At 38.1% G+C, this 21171-nt stretch overlaps 1 protein-coding gene across 1 annotated transcript in view; it reads left to right on the top strand.

The window, feature by feature from the left end:
• The window catches only part of SOCS5 (suppressor of cytokine signaling 5), a 28777-nt gene extending 9059 nt beyond the window's left edge, over positions 1–19718 (top strand). Inside the window, exon 2 of the mRNA XM_080340897.1 lies at positions 18070–19718. Within this exon, the coding sequence (XP_080197023.1) occupies positions 18082–19692 (1611 nt within the window). The 5' untranslated portion in view covers positions 18070–18081 and the 3' untranslated portion in view covers positions 19693–19718. The remainder of the gene's footprint in view (positions 1–18069) is intronic.
• The last annotated feature ends 1453 nt before the right edge of the window (positions 19719–21171 follow it).

Raw genomic sequence — 21171 nt, 5'->3', positions numbered from 1 at the left:
AAAAAAATGGCGTAATGTAAGCTGTCTTTTTGAGGCTATATTTAATTGATGTTTGGAAATACTTGTTGGTAGTGAGTTCCAGAGGAATTTTGCAGCCCTATTTTCACCAATACAGGTGGTTTATTTGGGTAGAAAATAGTCTCCCTGAGCATCAAAGATGACAATAGATAAGCTGAAGATTTGTAGTTATACCTGTTTTGTAAATGGTTCAGGATATCGATGGCTTTGGTTTTAGTCCTGTAAATTCTTGCTTATAGGCTCAAAAATTATCATGTTTTGAAATCACTTTTTTTTTTCAGTTAGGCAAATAATTCCAGTATTTTGACCATGCAGCGGTAGAAACAAAGACTGCAAAGGATCTGCATAGCCCATGAATTCTATATTATTTTTTTAGTTAAATGTGAGAGATTTATCAATTTTGTACCATAAGCCAATCATCTTAATGCTAGTAAAGTTAACATGGCATGCTAAGAGTATATTTATGTGTACTTGAGGAATACGTCATCCCCTTTAAAGCCTGTAATAAGTGAAAAAGGATTTTGATATGCCAGTTTCATCATCACAGACATATGATTTCATACAGTTTTCTTAATGGGACACCTGCTATGGCATTTTCCATTTTCCTGAGAAATACAGAGATGCTAAGATTTTTTTAATTTTATTTTCCCATGATCCCAGAGAGCAGTGAGTAAAGCAAACCTGAAAATTGTGGAGAAAATATAATATTGTTATGTAAAGAGATAAAACACCATACAGCTGTGGTTTACAATCTGTTCATTACTGTGAAATTTGATAAAAAATTGTATTCTTCTTTTTGAATATTAATGCTTTGTTTGACAAAAGTTTGATACAGCAAAGAAATAGATTTCTTTCATTTTTTGTTGTGCAGTACAAATCTAGGAAAAGCTAGTCTTGTTCAGGGTCTGTTCTCAATTTTTTCCTGTAAATTCACCACTTGTATCTCATTTTCTCAGCGCTCACAAATGTTAGGCTTGGTTTCTTCTGTTACTCGCACACTTGCTTTTCTTTGTACCATCAAGTTATAGCTCTAATGCCAAAAAATCTACTTTGCAATTTCATTTTGGCTGATTTGAAGCAGGTCAGTAATTATAGTTATAGTTTCCAGCAAGTTGAGTTTTTCCAGCAGTCTTTCTATGAAGAATGTGACTGTGAATTAATTGAACATAAAAAATGAGTAAAAAACTTTTTTTCTGCCAAAGGCAAACATAGGAGTAGGTGCTAGTAAGGTTTTCAAACTCTGTTACCTAGGTGATTTATAGATTTACTTCCTTGAGGAACAGCTCTAAGTAGAAAACTGATTTAATTTAGCAAGAAAGTTATTGGGGTACATGTTACTTGTAAAATATACAGCAATTTTTTGGACATTTTAAAATTTTTTTACTCTTAGAAACAAGTTGATGTCGAGGCATTTTTAAAGCCTACTGCCTCCAAGCTTCCTGCTAACAGCGAGGTCGTCATCTCTAAAGCATGGTACCCTGTCTTTTTTCCAAGTTATTCTGAATTCAGAGAGGACAGTGAATTAACAGTTGTTGGTTTAAGAATATGCTGACATCATGGATGACATTCCTAATAGAATTTATTCTCGTTTGCCTCACTAGTTTATGCACATTCTCTAATGTCCTGGAGGGGTTGAGGGGGCAACAATGATGCTCTGTGGCTGACAGGGTGACGTGCTTTAGTTGTTGAATGGTGTGTGGTAGCATTCAGCTGATGCCTCTTCTGAAGGATATTTTAGTTCTGCGGTTTCGTTAATCACTAAATTTTCCTAATGCTCAGTATGCACTTTTTGTTCTGTTCAAGCACCATAGTAGTGGTATAAGGATCAATCCAGAGGTAAATACTTTGTAAATGTAGCTGAGCTTGTTATTAGCATGGAAAAGTAGTTTTGATCATAGCTGTCATTACGGAGCTGTCAGAAACCCCATGGTTCACTTAAAGCAGGAGTTGTGATGTTACAGAAACAGCTATGTTGGCAAAAATTCTGGCCTTTGATTTGGGACAGTAATGGCAGCCAGATCAAGACAAGAATATCCGTGTACAAAGCTGCCTCTCTGTTACAAAATCTTACTAGGTAGGCCTACTGATACAGCACCATTTGCAACTCCCTTAAGTGTAGATGAATGCAGTGCTTCTGATCCTTGTTTCCTATTCATGTAGCTTTGCATGTCTATTTTATAATCTTCTTACTATTCTTGGAATTGGACCATCTATTTAGCTCTAATGGGAAGTGATTGTACTTCAACATTCGAGGCAGCATAGGTAGTTAAATGCCTCTATGCAGGAGCTATGCTTAGGGCTCAAATACGTGTAGAAAATTTCTACTTTAAAAGGCTTTGCAAGCATACCTATCCTATATGTGCAGGAATTAAGTAGATAAGAGTAAACTGTCTATTCATGTACTTCGTCATATGGGACTGCAGAGAAAGAAGATAGATTTGATCCTGCATGGTGAAGAGTAGCAGCACAGCAGCATGTCATAAAGTTTTGCATCTTTCTGCCCTCTTGTCAGGTAGAAAGGACACGTGACCATGGAAATCTGTTGAGGGAACACCTCCAAAACAAACCAACCAACCCCTCAACAACAAACAGCCAGTATTTGAACAAAGGTATAACTTTGGACCAGGTGTGCCAACTTCCAGCTGGCTGTGTGTAGTGCTCTTCTCGTGGTACTTCAAATAGCTTTAAATTGCCCATAGTGGAATGTGAGCAATGGTGACTGGAAGTAAAGGGTTAGTGGAGGTGTCTGTTTCTATCTTATTTATATATGATTTCAGACTAAACAGGATGTCCAGGACTGTTTGGAAGAGAGTCCAAAAAATGAAGAAAAATCTCTCCTGGTCATTGTGTTTTCTTACTGTTGAGGTTGGGTTTTTCCCTTCTTTAGACTCTTCGAGGGCTCTTATCTGGTCCTTGTGGACTTTAGCCCCTGCTTACTATGGGTTTATAAGTCCTCCATTTTCTGTAGTAATTTAAGATAATATTGTCCTGTGTATGCGTTCATGTTGCTTCACATTTTTGTTTGCTTCCTCCGCTCAAGTGCTCTTAGGATGGAGTGTACCAGTGTATGAGATCAAGGCTGCTGAGTCTTCCAGTTCAGTGTATCTTTGAGGCTTGCAAAGGGCCCTCCGATTTGCCTTTCAAACAATGTATTCTGGAGAAAACAAGATGGCACAGAGTATTAACGTTACCTGATCTCAATGAGTAGACAGACAGTTGGAATTTTAGAGGGGAAGATTGTTTATGTTTTGTGTTTGCTGGATCATCCTGCTCTGTAGTTTCACTGACCCTGACATTGTCCATTACACAAATAACTCTAACTCTTAATGGACAATTTGAATAGTTGTGATTCTAAATAATTGACAAAGTGTTCTATTGTGTTCCACAGCTGTAAACTTCTGTAGTGAAGTGCATTGCTGCTGCGTAAGTGAGATAGAAGTTCACACATGAGTCATTGTTCCCGCTGGTGGTGTTCTTTCATCTCTTACTTCTACAGTTAATAGGAAGTGTTAGAAAACAACTGAATACAGCATCTCAAAAATTTATAACTTTGCTGAACGCTAGTCTTTTGGGCTGAAATAATTTGTGTTTTCTTTGCCTTGAGTTTAAATTTGTTTAAGGCTTTCAGCCGAAATTATTTGTCTGTTTTCAGAAACAAAACTAGAGTAATAGTGTGTGCCATTTTTTAAGGCAGTCTCTTCTTTGAAATATTGTAGTGTTCCTCTGAACTCTGGAGTATCTACTTGAAATTTGTTAGTGGGTGACCTCTGGCTGAGATGTAATGTTTTAATTTTATATGAAAATTTGCCAGAATTGAGTCAATTCTCTTATTGAAAATTTGTAGTTTGAACACGGAAACATTTCTTTGTGGAATTCCATGGAGACTGCACTCTGCCTAGCAGGATTTTTCTTTCAAGTACATCTCTGGACTACAGTAAGCTATGCAGAGCCTGGGAACTAGAATTGTCCTAAGTTAATTAGGGACTTGAGAGGGTCTTACAGCACAAAGCCAGATGGGAAATCTCCATGAGACAGCCTTGGCACACGTCAGCTCCATGATCATGCAATCACTCTTCCTCCTTTCCTGTCCCATCAGCTCCCCAACACCTCCAGACTCCTACCAACACCTGTACTCTTGACTGTGACTTAAACTGTGTTAAGACTTTCTTTTTAGAGAAGGTGAGGTATCCACAATGGGCTAAAGCTTGTCTTCCATCTGCGAACAGATGCGTTACTTCTGAGCATGACAAGGATGCCACTCATGCTAATGCGTAACTGTGGGTTGTAGAGGCATGTACTCAGTCACTTATATGACTAGGGTTATATGCATTTGGTCAGTACTGATTGCTGTGACAGTCATCCAAAAAAGATCATTCTGATTCTTTAGAGAACTTAATAGATAAAATCTGGGAAGACTTACTCAGACAATGAACTTAAAGGTTTTTTTTCTTCAGGAGTTCCAAACTGAACCAAGTTTGGCTGTACTTCTATAAAGATAGCAGAAGATGGTCCACACTTCCTGAATTTATAAGATGAGGAGGCGAGTTTTTTAAAACAGCTGAAATGTAACTTTTTGGACATTTTTCCCACAACAACTTCTACTTTGAAGAACTGTATTAGGTAGCTACCCAACCTATAAAATTCAGGCCAAATCAGAAAGCTTCAGAAAATGTGGTCTGATAATGGGAAGCAGTGGGTGATAGTAATAAAAAGATTATTTAAAAAAAGGCAGGGGAAAAATGTTTTCAAAAGCATCTCCTTGTTGGGAAGAAGCCTTTAAGCCTACCAAGTAGGCTGAATTTCTCTGCTGCTCCTGAGGTGGCTAGCTCAAAATTTAAGAACGATGGCCTTGCTTGTTGACACTGTACATCTATAATATCCTTTTTCAATGCATTTCCCCTGCAGCAAAATCCATGTCAATTATGTAGACATTTGAAATTGTGTGAGAGAACTTTCACTGAGTTTTGTTGCTGTCCTCAAACACAAGACTGTTCTCTGCTTTTTCCTTCCTCCCTCCCAGCTGACTGGCAAACTCCTGCCAATCTATAGCAGAAGAGTCTGAGATCCCTGTGAAGTTGCATGGCTGTTTTTTGTTATTCAGACCCTCTAGCTTTATCTAATGATTTGGGAGGTGCTCAAACTCTGGCTTATCTCAAGAAAATGTCTTAGTTTTCATCTACAAATGAGAATTTGGAATTCTAATTCTTGTGATCACCATGCATGTTTTCCATCAGGAACTTCTGGCCACTATGTGACAGTAGCTAGATGTGGAAACTACCACGTCTCCAATAATAAGTTGAGGAAAACTTATATTTCTACATCAAATTATTTTTTTTAATGGAGGGTACTTAAGGGTCATAGCTTCCTGAAATAATTTATTCAATAGGTTGTCCTTGAAAATGTTTATGTAGATGTATCTTAAGTTAAATTGTCTTTTTGAAAAAATGAAGAGGAATAATTCTTGTATTTTTATGTTAATAGTTTTTGCTGTTAACAGTGTTATGGCTCCTGGATCTTCTGAAACGTACAGTGTTTTTCTAGATGAGTCAGTGTCAAGGCTTCATTTTGCCTTTTTGCTTCACAATTATAATTTTTGTTTAATAAAACGGGTTTCCTGGTATAAGGAGAATCTGGTTTAATCTTAAGGAGTGGGATTTCACAGAAATGGCTGAATCAGTGTTAACAGCTCCCTGCTGCTGATAGAGATGGTTCTACCTTTCACTCATGGCTTAAGATCCAATAGCTTCTCCTACCCTTGTGCTGTCACTTGTCTCCTGGCTTTTTTTTCCTAGCTGAAGTGCTGTCTGGTGCTTCCATTAATTAGCGTATAGTGAAAATAGAGGTCAGATGAATGTTGGAACTCATGCAAAGGGATGGGAGGGAAGCAGGAATATCCCTTTTAATAGCAGCAAAGCGATGATAGGTTAGTTATCTTGGATTATCACCCTTAGGGTGTCCTTGTTATAGCTAAATTCTGTTAATGAGAAACAGCCCATAAAGACCTGTAGTCTTCTTTTCATGCAGAGAATAGTAAATTGTCTCAGGCTGATATGGTGAAATAGCATCAATCACTCACTTTGTCTCCATTGTGTTTTGGGGTCTGTTTACTTTTGTGGTCGTGTGGTTTTAGTGGTTTTGTTTGTTTTTTCAAACACCTGTTCTCTGACAAGTTCATCCTCCAGTAATCATTGTTGTCTGATTTAGGTTTGCCAAGTTTTAAGTGGTGTTGCAGACTTTCTTCATGAAATGCAGTCTCTTTAACCATTCATAAAACTGAATCTCTGCTTCCATAAATTTGACTAAGGGCAAAAGAGGATGAGTTTTATTAGTCTCATGCAGCTGACAGTGTTGTTGTCGAGATTAATTTTTCTAGTCTGTTCCTTTGCTGCATCTTCTGGGAGTTCCTGCAGCCTATAACTTAAAGTTAGCTGTATCAGGCAGGAGTCCGTAGATACTTAGCAACTTTCCAATCCTGAATGAGCTGTTGTGTGTTTTGGGTGTTAGAGTAGTATCACAGGTTAGTGAGTTGCCTTTTTCAGATAAGCCATTTTCCTATTGATTAATAAGAATGCACAGTAGCTAACCAGTGGGTTATTGGTCTATGACTAGGTCTTGGTGCAACAATCTTTAGGGAAAATTGGAGTGAGCTTTAGGATTAGATGGACAACATCAAAAGGCAAAGTGTTTATCTTCTATTTTCAGAAGAATTTAGGAGCTTATCAAACACATACATTTTTCTTAGAAAATTCTCATCCTCACATGGGTGCTGCTTTGCTAGAATAAGCATTTTATTTAAATAATTTTGATGTAACACATTGCATTAAGTAAGGCCAAGAAGAGAGATGTAGCCTCATCGTGACAAAAAAGTCACTTCCTTTGTTCTCGCTATGCAATAGGTTCCAGGTCCCTAAAGATGGTGATGTAATAATCTAATGAACATCTCAGTTGTAATGGATTGAGGCAATAGACGCTTTGAAGAGGAAAGACAGATCTGACTTTTTTATTAATGATTGCTTAGTCTCTCTGCCTATCCTGTGTGTACAGTGTTAGTCTTACATTTTTGGTAATGTGAAGAGGTAAAATTTTTTGCATGGCACTTTTATGGTACATCCTGATTTTATGTTTTGAATTGTGGGCATTCCATTTAAAACCACAGAAATCTCCTTGCTTGTGAGTAGAGACCAAGAGAGCCTCTAAATTTACTCATGAGCCTTCTTTGTGTAAAGGTGGAGAATACAAAAGGGGAGCAGGTTTTGTGAAGAGTTGACTTTGCTGTGCTGTCACTCTGAGAAACTTTGTTGTTAGAACAGTAACTCTAAGCTTAGTAATTTATAATCTCATTACACTGAGCTTTTTCCATTTTAAAGATTGCTAATGGATCTTTGTATTAGTACTGTTTAATGTCTCTATGAGATAAAACAAAAGTGTGGTTTTTTTCTTTTAGTAGAACCTGTTTAGTTAAAACCAGAGCAACACGCTCCATGACTTAGGGTGGGTTTGTTCTAGCAATACTGGTGGTGTTACTACCATTACAGCCTCCTTATTTCACAAACTCCATAGTTCTGCATTGACACTTATTGACTGAAACTTCCTTCATACAGAGACTATGTACAAGTACTGACTTTTCCTTTTAACAGTTCTAAATCTCCAGTTATTGAAGTTATGGAAATGTTCATGCTACTGTACATTGTTGGGATTCTTGACTAGCAAGCTAAAAGTAAAATGCCTAAACCGTGAAACTTGGCAGAGGCTCCCTGCTAAGCACTTTGCTTTAAAGAAATTTAGTTCTGATTTTTCAATATTTATACTTAAACCATCTTGCACAAAAATGTTTAAATCTGAAAGGTATTGTTGTCTATATTTTATATATATATATAAATGTTTATTGTTTGCCTATATATATAATTAGACACTTGTTGATTCAATAATATAAAACTCTGCTAAGCTAACAAACTGATAGATTTCTTTCCTTACTCCTCGGAACAATCTGCCTGCCTTGGGCTGAACCTGCAAGGCATTATAATGCTTTAAATTTTTTTACTTGAATTCTAATATTGTGAAAAAACAAACAGCAGAATTTCAGAAAGCTTCAAATTCACTGTAATTATGATTCCTTGTAGAGGTCAAAATATATTTTAAGTGTGTTTTCACACGTTTGGAAGTCTCATTTGAAGTAGTTTGTGCAGTCTACTTTTAGCTAGTTTCCAGAACACTGTTGCAGCGTTGTGAGGGTAGTTGTTTTGTGTTTGTATTGGGTTTTTGGGGTGGAGGTTGGTTGGTTTTAAAATTTCTTTATTCCTCTCCTTAAAGGGGCTCTGTAATTTGCTATGTATCTCCAACTGTCATGGCACATGCTTTATATGTCCAATGTACAGAATATCCAGGACAATCTTGTTTTTTATTTGCTGGCATATTAGTCCATAATTTTAAAGTTTCAATAACACCTTGTGTTAATTTTTGGTAGCGTTTGGAAACCTGCACAGCAAGGCCCGGTGTGTGCTGAGTGGCAGAGCTTGCAGGTACTGAACAATAAGCTACAAGTTACTTTCAGTTGGAAAGTTGCGTGAAAATGTTTCTGGTAGCTCTAACTGGGTATAGTCTAGGATAAATTTGGCTTTGGATCAAAGTGAAAACATGAAACAGGCTAGACCTGTTGGCAGCTGTCCAGCTGCTTCTTTGCAGGGTTTGTATTCTTTTACCTACCCTGGCCCAGCCTAGGGAACCAGGTGCTTGCTGCCAATTAGTCTTGTCAAGACAGCCCAGAGCTTCTCTTGACAAGCCTGACTGCTGACAGCAGCTGTGGGCAAGTCTTAGGCAGGATTTTAACTCCTTGCTTGCCAAATACTTTGCAGGCTTAATCCCTCATTCTGCAGTTACTCAAATATACTTCTGTTTTATGAAAACATGTTTCATACAGAAACTGACCTAGGATTGCCGGTGGTGCTCTAGTGATAGTTTGCTTCTCAGACTTCTGACATGAAAGAATGTAAATTGGGAGTTAAGTCATTATGAAGGTCACTTTATAATTTGTGGATACTATCAGAACTGTCTATCCCAGGCCACCTTCTACTTCATGTAGAGCGTAGCTATAGCTGGGTAAGACACCAGGCTGGTGCAGCAGTTTTCTCCCCAGTAGCCTGAAGCTGAATCTCTCTTCAATGTTGCAGTGACACAAGGGAGTTTGACCAATTTACAGGTCATCTGTTAATATATACTATAAATTACAATTAAATGTTTCATATATTTAAGAATGTCAAGTTGTTTATGTTGCTGCAAAGAGCTCATGTTTAGTTGTGGAATTTTCCTGAGTTTTCTTTTACACGTGTGTATGATGTTTCCACTATCAAGTGCTTTGCTCTAGTAATGTTAGCAGTGAACAAAAAATGCAGATGCTATCCATAAAACCTCAGTGGGTTTTTTATTTCATCAGAAATGACAAATTTATGAACTGAGCAAATCACAGTGCAAGAGATTTTTTTTTTTAAGTGCATGTAGAAATATTTAGTCTTCAGATTAATGCTAACTTTAAAAATTGTAGTTCCTTAGAAATCACAGCTTAGGCTGTTTTTGTGGTTCTAGGAACTTTTGGGTCCATTTCACTCATCTAAAAGAAGGGTGGCTTTTCTTAATATCTTGCAAATTGCATGAATAGCAATACTGCTTTTTCCTATATAGTCACCATTGTTGATATAATACATCAATAGAGAAAGGCAAGTAGAACTTTGTCAGTTTTAAGAAGTAGCAGCTAGCTAGTTTTTGTTAGAGAATACGATCTTTTGCTTGGTCAGAGGGGAAACATGGGAAGTAGCTGGATGCATGGAAAGAGCTCTGTGTGTAGAGGAGTTGCTTTTAAGCTGGTGGGGGGGCAAGGGTACTATGGTGAGAGAGGCATTAGGCAGGCTGTTAAGGTTTTGAAAAATGTAGAGTGTCAAGTGAGAAGAAATTAGACTGTTAAAACAGTATAAATTGATGCCAGAACAGAGGAACTAGCTGTTTGCTAAATAGCCAATTTGCAATTGAATGAATTGCTCTGTTTACAAACTGTCTTAAATTGGATGTTTCTATTGAGCTAGTCAGGGATATGGGATATGTTTGACCCATCTTTTCAACTTTGCTTCCAATTTCCTTTCCTTTTAGTGAAGCATAGCTATTAAGATAAGCTTTTCCTTAAGCATAATGCCTTTCCTTCTTAACTCCCAAGAATTACATATGCATAACCATTAGATCACTCTTTATATCAATTTGAGACATATTGATACTTTAGAACTTGATAGAGAAGGATATGCTTCATTAGTGTTCTTAAGTAGAAACAAGTTCTGCTGTGCTAGGGGAGAGCTCCATGACTTTTTCTCAGAGTACTTATGACTTTTGGAGAGGTCACCAAGAGGGCTGCTGTATTTAACTTGAACACTGACTGGAACCATTTATTCTGCCCACATGAATTTAAAAAAGTATATTGGCAGCTTCTGTTTGAGGAGAGTTAAACATAGCAGTACAGGGAACATTATTTCAGCGAGTTGCCTAGAGTTCTCTTCCATAATGGGTAACCTTACTTAATGAACTTGATGCTTTTTCTGTTTCCTTTTTTAAATTATAAGGTGAAGTTCTGAGTTTCCTACTTAGGGTTTGCTTCAGTTTAATGTTGCTTGTGTGGATTTACATGTTATGAGTGGCCATCAGGATGCTACCTAACTGATTAGAAGGTGTTTACTTGGAATTAATGTGCATCCTTGTCTTGAATTTGCAGACCTTCTACATCAACATCTATCAATATGTGGAGTTCTGGGTAGATCTGTATAGCATTATTTCTGTATTAATACCTGAAACTTATGCTTCCTGTGTGTAGTTCTGATTCTTATATAATCTGAAATACTAGCTTTGTTCATCATAGTCATACTATTATCCACTAGACTTGTGTAAGTACAGGGAAAAGAGTACCTCAGAAACAACTGTCTTTTTATATTTTTGGCTCAGTGTTGCTCACGTTCTGTTTTTCCATTGATGGTTTTTCTCTTTTAAGAATTCTAGATTTTTCTGAACAGAAATGGTTGGCAACTGTATAGTAGTTTCTAATCTAACATGTGAGCATATGTAATCCTGACATTGTCCTTTTTGAACCCTGAAGCCTACTAAGGGGATGGAAGGATGTACCCCACTGTTCAAAATATCTTGGAACAGTATTTTTGAACTGAAGTTAACCATGTGTAGCTGCTTGGAAAGAAGCTGGCAGAATGTCTGCTATCTGAGCTAAGACTGCTTTTTGCTCATTGTGAATCTACACCAAGGAGAGGGAGGATATTACTTCTTAGTTTCAGGTTTGAACAATGGTGCAATATCATTATTTTTCTTTGACTTGACAGTCTGCCAGCTTAAGTCCTTGGAACTTGTAGCTTTCCCTGTGTTTTAGCAGGACACATCAAGCCAACTCAGCATTTTATTTTCGAAGTAAATGTTTTCAGTGGCTGAACTTTCAACATGAATGTTCAAAGCAGCAGTTTAAATAGAGTCCTAATCTCTCTCTTTGCAATCAAAGCCCCACAGTTGATTACTATGTAGGCTTCAAACTGAGATTTCTCTTCGAAGTGTCTGTCTAAGGTCTTGATATTGTGAGCAGAACAAATCAGTAATGCTGTGGAAGGAAGCAGTCTACCCTGGCTGCTGCTTCCTCCCTTCTCATCCGCTCCTCCCTTGTGTTAACATGAATGTTTATACAGAAGTTGTAAACCAGATGGAGTAATGATTGTGACTTTTTTCTGAGAATTCATTTTGGTATGGGTCAGTTCCTTGAGCTGATTGACTGAGCAGCCATACGGTGTGCAGACCACGTCCTGCACCAGCACAGGTGGTCAGGAAGAGGCTGATGACATTTCTCTTGGTTGCAATGCTGACTGAAGCCAAGTTTGTGTGTTGCTGCAATTAGAGTTCTGTATCCTTTAGCTCTTCTTAACAGGTTTGAGGTTTTCATTTTTGGGATTTAGGCCTCCAGATTCTTCTCTGTATGCAGCTGCACTTCCAAATTATCATAGCCTGCTAGGGAAAGCTGCTGGTACTTTGCTTTAATAAGGCTTTCATGAACGCTTGAGACACTTGACCCCTTTACCTTGTCTAGTTAAAAAAAATAACAGCCACCTCTTCCTTCCAGCCCTCCAAATCAGTTCTTTGAGCTGTCTGCAGCGAGCACATCTTTGTGTGTGTGTGTGTGTGTAGAAGAATATTCATGGTTCCACTTTAGCCAACATATTCTTGTTTTTTTTAAGAAATATTGTCTCTAGCATTACAGTAGTAATTTGTTATTTCTGGAATGTATATTGGAAGAGAGGAAACTGCTTTGTAATCCTTAGTATCGCCCTTTCTTCCTACCTCAAGTGTGTTACTTTAAAGGGTAGGTGTTTGCCAACCTTATTCATTTTGACTGAATAAGGTTGAGGAGTGCTTATGTGAGCAGCTTGGTTAGTGCTTCCCTGGGAGCCACAGCCTATAGCAGGCATTTGGCAATGCGCAGCTAGGAAATTAACCTCTTCAGCAAGCGTACCCTAATGGAAACAAATGTCTTCAATAATGGGGTCTCTCGTCACTGTGAAGTGAATAATTTTAAGAAACAATCCACATAGAAGCGTAGTCTCTCTCGTTTTTACTTCTCCCCCCACGGTCCAAGGTGATGTGTACCAGTGTCACAAAATGTGTTTGCCCACTTGCCTGGGTGTGCTCGTGCTAGCGTTGACCTAAACAGGGTGCAAGGAACAGACAGACTGTGATTTTTATCCCTCCTCTCTTTTCCCTCCCATTGCAGGGCTGTGTTTTGTTCTGTGGTGTGTGCATGTAGTGTTTTGGGGTGTGATTTGGGTTTTTTTTGTTTGTATGTAAGAATTGCCTGGTTTTGTTTTCTCTCAATGTTTGTCCTTGTTATCTTATCAAATTATCATCATATCAAAATATCAAAACAAAGACTCTTGTAGATTCTTGTTTTTGAAATAAGCATGCTATACCTGTTTCATAAGGTGTCATACATTATGCATTTTCAGCTTTTGTGAAGATGGTACACTTTTAGGGGTTAATATTTTGAATGTAATTTACCATATTGACATTGTGAAACAAGTGTATTATCTTCAGGACAGAGCACAACCTTGGCTTTGAATGTTCCTCTTAGGAAGTCACAGGTGGAAAGTTCTGGCTAGACCTTGTGACACTTCTGGAGAGGCTGGTCTGAGTTTTCATAGCAATCTAGTAATATGAGGTATTTCAGGATTACTAACAGGTTGTAACTGTTGTCTTTATTTAAATCATATTACATAAATGGTTTTCCTAGCTCTCTTTGTAGTTTCATCGTTTGTACACTCAGAATACTTGAAGACTCCTCTCATGCAAACTTCATGGCTTTGAATGTCTCTAAGTTTACTGCAAATGGGAATATAGTGTTGATACTACTGCTTATTGCTTCTACAATCTCTGTAGAGTGCTAACTACTTGTTATTTTTTTAAGATAACTTATGCCAATTTAAAGTAGATAGAAGTTATTTTTAGTTGAAAAGAGGTTGTTTTAGGAACATTAGTAGAACTTTTGTTCTTCTTATAAAAGCTACAAATTGATGAATTTACTTTGTGGATTTTGGTGGAACTGAATTTATTTCCTGTTTAGGCTAAAATAACCGCTGGCAGTGCTCCTTCCTGAAGCCAGGATGGCTTTAGGGCCTGTTCAGGAGTGATTTGTATTTTGTCAACCTTAGCACTGCAACAAGAAGTCTGTGAAACCACACATCTGTTGCACACTGATGAAACTAATTTAAAATCACTAGATTGAATATTAAACACTTGACCAATGACTCAAGTTTTATTCTAACATTGAGAGCTTTAACTGAGAGGGTCACCCAAATTCAAGGAACTGTTTTTCCTCTATGAAGCATGGTTCCCAAAACACTCACCCCATCCTGTGTCCACTGTCTAGCAAAGGTGATATGACAGGTGGTGCCTTGACTGTTCATGTTTCTGAGCAGAACTGATAAGTAATAATGAAGTATATATATTTAAGTACCATTAAGCATGAAATTTCAATATAAGCTTCCATATCCTTTTTAGATTTTTAATGAGTTAGAATGGTTAGTATGCAACCCCCTTTGCCATCTGTGCCCAGTAAAACAGCATTACTAGTTTTATTTGGAATGCAGGTGTGTCTTCAGAGGCCTGCGTGACCTAATGTTTTAAGTAAGGCTTTTTTGTGTAGACCTTATTCTAGCAGCTATTCTACCAGCCTTACCATTCATTTGCTCTGTTAAGGCTTTGCTCTGAACTAATTACTGTAGGTTTTACTGTCTTGTATTTGTAGACTTGCAAGGAGCATAATGGGGGAAAAAAAAATGGTTGTAAATGTTAATATTGCAAAAGAACTCTACTTCTGCTTTAATCTTTGTACTAAGATTTAGTACTTGTAAGTGTTGCTCTCTCTAAAGATTACTTTTATGGAATCTTTGAATAGTAATAGTATGGCCTAATGTTAAAAGCATTTCAGCAATTTCAGTGCTTCCAGAGCTGAATGGGAACTAATAATGTTTAGTACCTTTTTGACATTACTCTGGAGTTTCTGCCTAGAAATATTAACTTCTAATATTCATGTAGTGATTGCTCAACTCCACAGTTTTTATTTCAGTAATTATGCATCATATTTGAATATTTTTCTTCCTCTTCTGCACATAAAGTTTTAACATAAGTTCTTGATGTTTTTTTGTTTACTCTTCTGTCCTGGGCTTGGTTCTAGTGTGGAACAGCAAATGATTCTCCTCTGTCCTGTTATTAGATTTCTGATAGTAGTGTGAGTATACTAAATCCCTCGACTCCTCTTGGATCTCTGAAAAACAATGATTATTATTTTAGGGAAGCGCTGACATACTCTTTTCATAAAGAACTTGTCTTGTATTCCACTTTCCCATTTTTAGAATCATGGTTCATATTCCTCTTGCTTCACAATCATATAACGTCCTTGTGGCAAGTACAGCAGTTGCTTACCTGGAAAAGTAATATTAGAAAAGTGTGTATTTTTAGCTGCCTTTTGATGTGATGTAGCAGCTGGAAACAAGGAGGAGAGGCAGTGTGAGGTGATCTGACAGCACTGCCAACCACAGCTTGGGAACCACTGCTTTGGACTTGAAACCAAAATGTGAAGAGACCAAATTTGAGCAGGCCTGAGTATGCCCATTGTGCTTGGCTCTGCAGTGATCCAGATGCGGTGGCTTCGCTCTTGGCTCTCAAAAGCTTCATTTGAGGATCCTCCCTTGGGGTCTATGTGACAAATGCTGTTAATGGATGAAAAAGAAAATTCCGTAAAGGTTTTGTATTTTTTTAAAAAAAGTATATAGTGAGCATGCAGTTCCATGCACACATTTAAGATATCAAAGGAATATTTTACTAATTCTATCAGAGGCTAATTGTAAATATCTAAACAAAAAGATTTTCTAACAACTAACAAATACTGTTTTTCTCTTTGTAGTAATCATGTTGCCCACAACTCAAAGAAGGAATGTAGCAAGTTCATTTTGATTTATGTTCTCCAGACAAGATACACTGATTCATACACTTTTCTGGATAAGAAGGGTATCTATATTCTTTAAGTATGACAAAAAGTAATTAACCTTGTAAATTTAACTTTTGGAAAGTACAGTATGTTGAGCCAGTGTGGTGGGGGGTGGGGCAAAACGTTTGAGTAGTTTTCTTTGTTTTTGAAGAGTTTCAGGCAAGCATTGATAACTTCCCACCCATCTAACAGTCCAAAGACATTCTAGACTAGTAGTGCAAAGGAAGAGCAAAAATGAGCAATTTTAGAATAAAAGACGCCACTGAATAATATATGACTGGTGAGAAAAGTAATTCCGGTTCATGGTCAGAAAGATGTGTGCTGTTTCTAGCCTGATTTCCCAAGGGAACGGTGGCTATATACTCTCTCATCCTTTTCCATTTCCCAAAATTTTAAATGTCTCTGACTAGAAAGAGAAAGAAATGTACAGCCTGGCAGAAAAGTGGGTAAAGTCAGCCTTTTATATACAGATACAGTGATGACAGGCTGGCAGGCAGCAAACGTATACTGCCTCCTGGTCAGTGTGGATATTCGGAGACACTGCAAACAGCTATGATTATTGCGATGGGATGATAACATGGTTGTATGGTTCCTACCAACCTGTACATGACCTGACTTAATTAGTTCTGCTGCTCTTAGAACGCTCACAGTCCCTCAGCTTGGTCCAGACAACTCCAGAAAAGAAGAAATTTAGCGAGATGTGTGTGTATATATATATTTATTTATTTATTTTCTTTTTTTTAACCAGGAAGACATTCCTTGCTCATTTGCTTACACACTTTAACTTTTTATGTATGCGCAGAACTCTGTAGCATCCTCTAAGTATAACATTTCTCTGCAAGTTTTTCTCAAGTGGCTCATTCAATAACTCCTTGGGTGTTGTTCAGGTGTCATTAGCACGGAGTCCTAGGTGACTTGTGCCAATAATCTCCAGAGACTGTTAAGGTCTGTTTTGCCTTCCCCATCCACACTAAATTCTTGAGGTCTTATTTGATGCAGTTGGATGTAGATGCTGTTTTTGCTGAGGTATCTGAGGAGGTGGGGTGGGTAGGAACAGAAAGCAAAAGGAGTAAAAGCTTTCCAATAACAGTTAGGTGTTTCCTGTTCATTATCCTTTTGTGATTCTCACTTAAGCTCTCCTCTGGCCTTTCCCCAATCTCAGTGTATTCTGCTGTAAAGTCGTGGGCTTGCAGCTGTGCTTCTGTCTTAAGGGACTTCTTGACTGACTCACTAGAGTATTGCTTACTTGTTTATCATCCACATTATTTCGTGAGACCCAGTGCATTCAATTACTACTTCAGGTTCCTTTCTAGCTGTGAACAGAATAGAACTGCAGCAACAGAGGAGTTGCTTCAAAATATTATGTTTCCAAAGAACAGAGCAGCTTCCATTAAGAGTTAAATTAGATAAGATGGCATCTTCTAGTCCTTTCAGTTTAGCACTTCTCTCAGAACTTAATTAGATCTAATTTAGCTTGGCACTGCCTGACTTTTTTTAGTGTGGAATTAGCCTGTTTCTCTCTGTCCTAGGGCAGTCCTGTGTTTTTGGCAGTCTTGCTCCAATTATCAAACTCTGTTTCTAAAGAAGCAGTTGCAGAATACATGCAACTAATGTTTTTATCTTTTCACTGTAGGTTCATGATCCACTGCCATCATGTTTCTATTGCAGAGCTGCTTTCTTTTAAAGTGCTTTTACTAAAGATAGAAAATCTCCTTGGGCTCTTTCATTCTTTTGTATCTTAAGTAATAAAACCAGACAATGGGATTTTTAAGATGTTTTGTATATGTGGCTTTCATTAATATATAAGAGATTTTATAATTCTGAAGTTCTTCTGATATCTGACTGTCTTTCCTTGTCTTCTGATGATTGCCTCACCTAAGAATGCTTTTAATTTTTTTGCCCCTTAAATTTCTATTGTTGTGCTATATTTTTTAATCTTGCCAGTTATAGCTTGGAATTTGCCTGGCCTATGACTGGAGCTTTTGCTTTTAGATGGTGTATTTGGACATTCACAGTGTGTTTGTTAGATTTTACTGACAGCTCTCATAGTTTAGAGTGACTTGAATAGTTCTTTTTCAGGATTTGTTTTACTCCTTATTGGAAGCTTATCAGGGAGTCATACCTTACATATGACTTCCAAATTCTTCTTAAAATGAAGAATTTGGAACTGCTAATTTCCTCTCCATTAAAAACAACTATGCAGTCCTACCTACATTTTTAATGATGCTATAGAAAAATGGGATGGCCTGCTTGTAGACAGGGTCTGCTTGCAGTTTCCCACATAGTCACTTCATGATGATTTTTCTAAATATCAAAATAGCGTGATGTGTGTCACTTGCACATAACTGTACAAACAAATGCTAAGGCACTTTTTCAAAGGTAGTGTGTTCAATTAAGAAAGTGTTCTTGTGTCTGTAACTTGATAACTGAAGATGTAGCCTTATTTTTTTTAAAACTATATTTAATATTTCTTTTCCTCTTGAATTTAGATAACATAATCCATGGATAAAGTGGGAAAGATGTGGAACAATTTCAAATACAGGTGCCAGAATCTCTTCAGTCACGAGGGTGGAAGCCAAAATGAAAACGTAGTTGTGAACTCCAGTAGTTGCCCATCTGCTAAAGAGAAGGCTGTTCAGGTAACCGATTTGGCTCAGCAACAACCCACCAGCCCTTTGAGAGAAAACATTGCTTTGCAATTAGGTTTAAGTCCTTCAAAGAATTCGGCAAGACGGAACCAAAACTGTGTCACAGAAATTCCTCAAATTGTTGAAATCAGCATTGAGAAAGAGAATGACTCGTGTGTGGCGGCGGGAGCTAGGCTTGCTCGAAGGGACTCTTATTCTCGGCATGCTCCGTGGGGTGGGAAGAAGAAGCATTCCTGCTCTACCAAAACCCAGAGCTCCTTGGATACTGAAAAAAGATTTGGTAGAACGAGAAGTGGTTTGCAGAGGAGGGAGAGAAGGTACGGGGTGAGCTCAGTTCATGATATGGATACAGTATCTAACAGGACGGTAGGTAGCCGTTCTCTGCGACAGCGTCTACAAGATACTGTCGGGCTGTGTTTTCCTATGAGAACTTACAACAAACAGTCCAAACCTCTGTTTTCTAACAAAAGAAAGATCCATCTCTCTGAACTAATGCTTGAGAAATGCCCTTTTCCTGCAGGCTCAGATCTGGCTCAGAAGTGGCATCTGATTAAACAGCACACGGCACCTGTGAGTCCTCATTCAACTTTTTTTGACACATTTGATCCTTCCTTGGTTTCCACAGAAGATGAAGAGGACAGGCTTCGAGAGAGACGCAGACTTAGTATTGAAGAAGGGGTTGATCCCCCTCCCAATGCCCAAATACATACTTTTGAAGCTACAGCACAGGTTAATCCATTGTATAAACTGGGACCAAAGTTAGCCCCTGGTATGACTGAGCTGACCGGGGACAAAAACCTCACACCTCCAGGAAACTGTGACTCTGAAGAGGACACGACGACGCTTTGTCTGCAGTCGCGCAGGCAAAAGCAACGTCAGATGTCTGGAGAGAGCCACGGCCATATCGGCAGGCAGGGGGCTTGGAAGGTGCACACTCAGATCGATTACATCCACTGCCTGGTGCCAGACTTGCTCCAGATCACAGGTAACCCCTGTTACTGGGGGGTGATGGACCGCTACGAAGCCGAGGCGCTTCTGGAGGGTAAACCCGAAGGCACTTTTTTGCTCAGGGATTCTGCGCAGGAGGACTACCTCTTCTCTGTGAGCTTCCGTCGTTACAACCGCTCGCTTCACGCACGCATTGAGCAGTGGAATCACAACTTCAGTTTCGATGCCCACGATCCCTGTGTGTTTCACTCCTCCACTGTCACGGGGCTCCTGGAACACTACAAAGACCCCAGCTCTTGCATGTTCTTTGAACCATTGCTGACTGTGTCTCTGAACAGGACTTTCCCCTTCAGCCTGCAGTATATCTGCCGGGCAGTCATCTGCAGGTGCACTACATATGATGGAATCGATGACCTTCCTCTACCCTCAATGTTGCAAGACTTTCTAAAGGAGTATCACTATAAACAAAAAGTCAGGGTGCGATGGCTGGAGCGGGAACCTATAAAAACAAAGTAAACGCAAATCAGAATAAGCTTATAGATTATGCTTTTTTTGTGTGTGTGTGTTACAGTTTAACTGCAGCGAGCGCACCACCGATGTCTGGCTTTTCTGCAATATCCTATTTAAGCTGAGTGTTAGTATCCTGTCAGATGCTGCCTGCTGTAAATCAAACTAAGTTGTGATGCCTCTCGGAAACATTAAGCAGACACAATTCTGCACGTTTTTCATTAAGGCCTAATGAAAATATTTTTGCTAATTTCTAAATATTTTGTTTCCCTTTTATAGCTGTAGTAATTGGATGAAGAAACTATGAGGCATTTTCCATGGGGCATTCGTGAAATGCTAATAAAGAAAGGCTTTATTAGAGGAGCATTTTTGCTGATATGTGAAGTATTTTTTTAAAATTATCTTCTTGAAAACTTTCCACTAATCAAATTACTGATTTAGCTCACAAATGAGTTTCCAAATACTAGTGAAGAAGGGTATTTTCTTTTAATGAAGAGAAGTTCATTAGAAGTGCAGTCCATTAAGAGTTAATGGTGTTTTGATGTTAACGGATGAATCGTGCTTTTCTCAGTGTATAATGTTTCCTAATCATTAAGACTTGAATATACCTGCTCAGTACTGTAATTCTGTTTTAAACACCTGCAGATTTAAGTGGCATTGTTAGCAAAAGTAATACTGTCTTGGACAGTGAATTAGGGATTTCAGTGGCAGGGTGCAGGATTAGACTATTGCCATGAAACAAAAGGTTGCTTTTTTCCTAACCCAGGATTTGGTGGCCTGACTGCTAGTAACTTACAATGGAAAGTAACAGTGAAACAAAAAAGTTTCATTATTTTAATTATTTAAAGACCTCTGATATTTTTATGGATAAAATTACAAGTGGTTTAATTATAATCAGAATACGAAATCTGGCATATCTGAAATAAATGTCAGGTTTCAAAGGTACTGTTAGACATTAATTGTAAATATCTTTCCATTTGCGCTTTTAAAAATGTTTTAAAGTAATATGCACTGATTAGAGTTTCAACAGATTACTTAGAAACAAGATTCTAAGTTCTGTTTGCTTATTTAATCGGAGATGGAACTTAAAATAGTTCTGTCTTAGGCATTTTTGCACTAAATTTTGTTGGAATGCCCTGACCCCTGTTTAATGTTTTGTACCAATTATGAGTGCTCCCTAGTTTCTTTACCAGCTGCTACAGTATGTTATTACTTACTTCTCTATGGCAGTGACCTGTGCGAGGTAGGGAACATTTTGGCTGCAAGTACAATAAACGTTATTCTTGTATGCTACACTAACCCTTCAATTGATGTATTTTTCTGCTTGCTGTGCCTTGTTCTGGCTTTTTGTGCTAATAAAGTACAGTATGTTCAGTGTTATACTTGTATATCTGCTCTGTTTTTATATATTCCCGTAACTTGTAGCAGTTAACTGAATTTTTAATAGGCTTTTCTTAGTACTTAGTATAGGTAATGCACAAATACCGC

Source organism: Nesoenas mayeri (genome assembly GCF_963082525.1).
Source record: "Nesoenas mayeri genome assembly, chromosome: 3".
Lineage (NCBI taxonomy): Eukaryota > Metazoa > Chordata > Aves > Columbiformes > Columbidae > Nesoenas > Nesoenas mayeri.
Note: the sequence above shows the minus strand (reverse complement) of the source record. Positions and strands in the feature narration are given on the sequence as shown.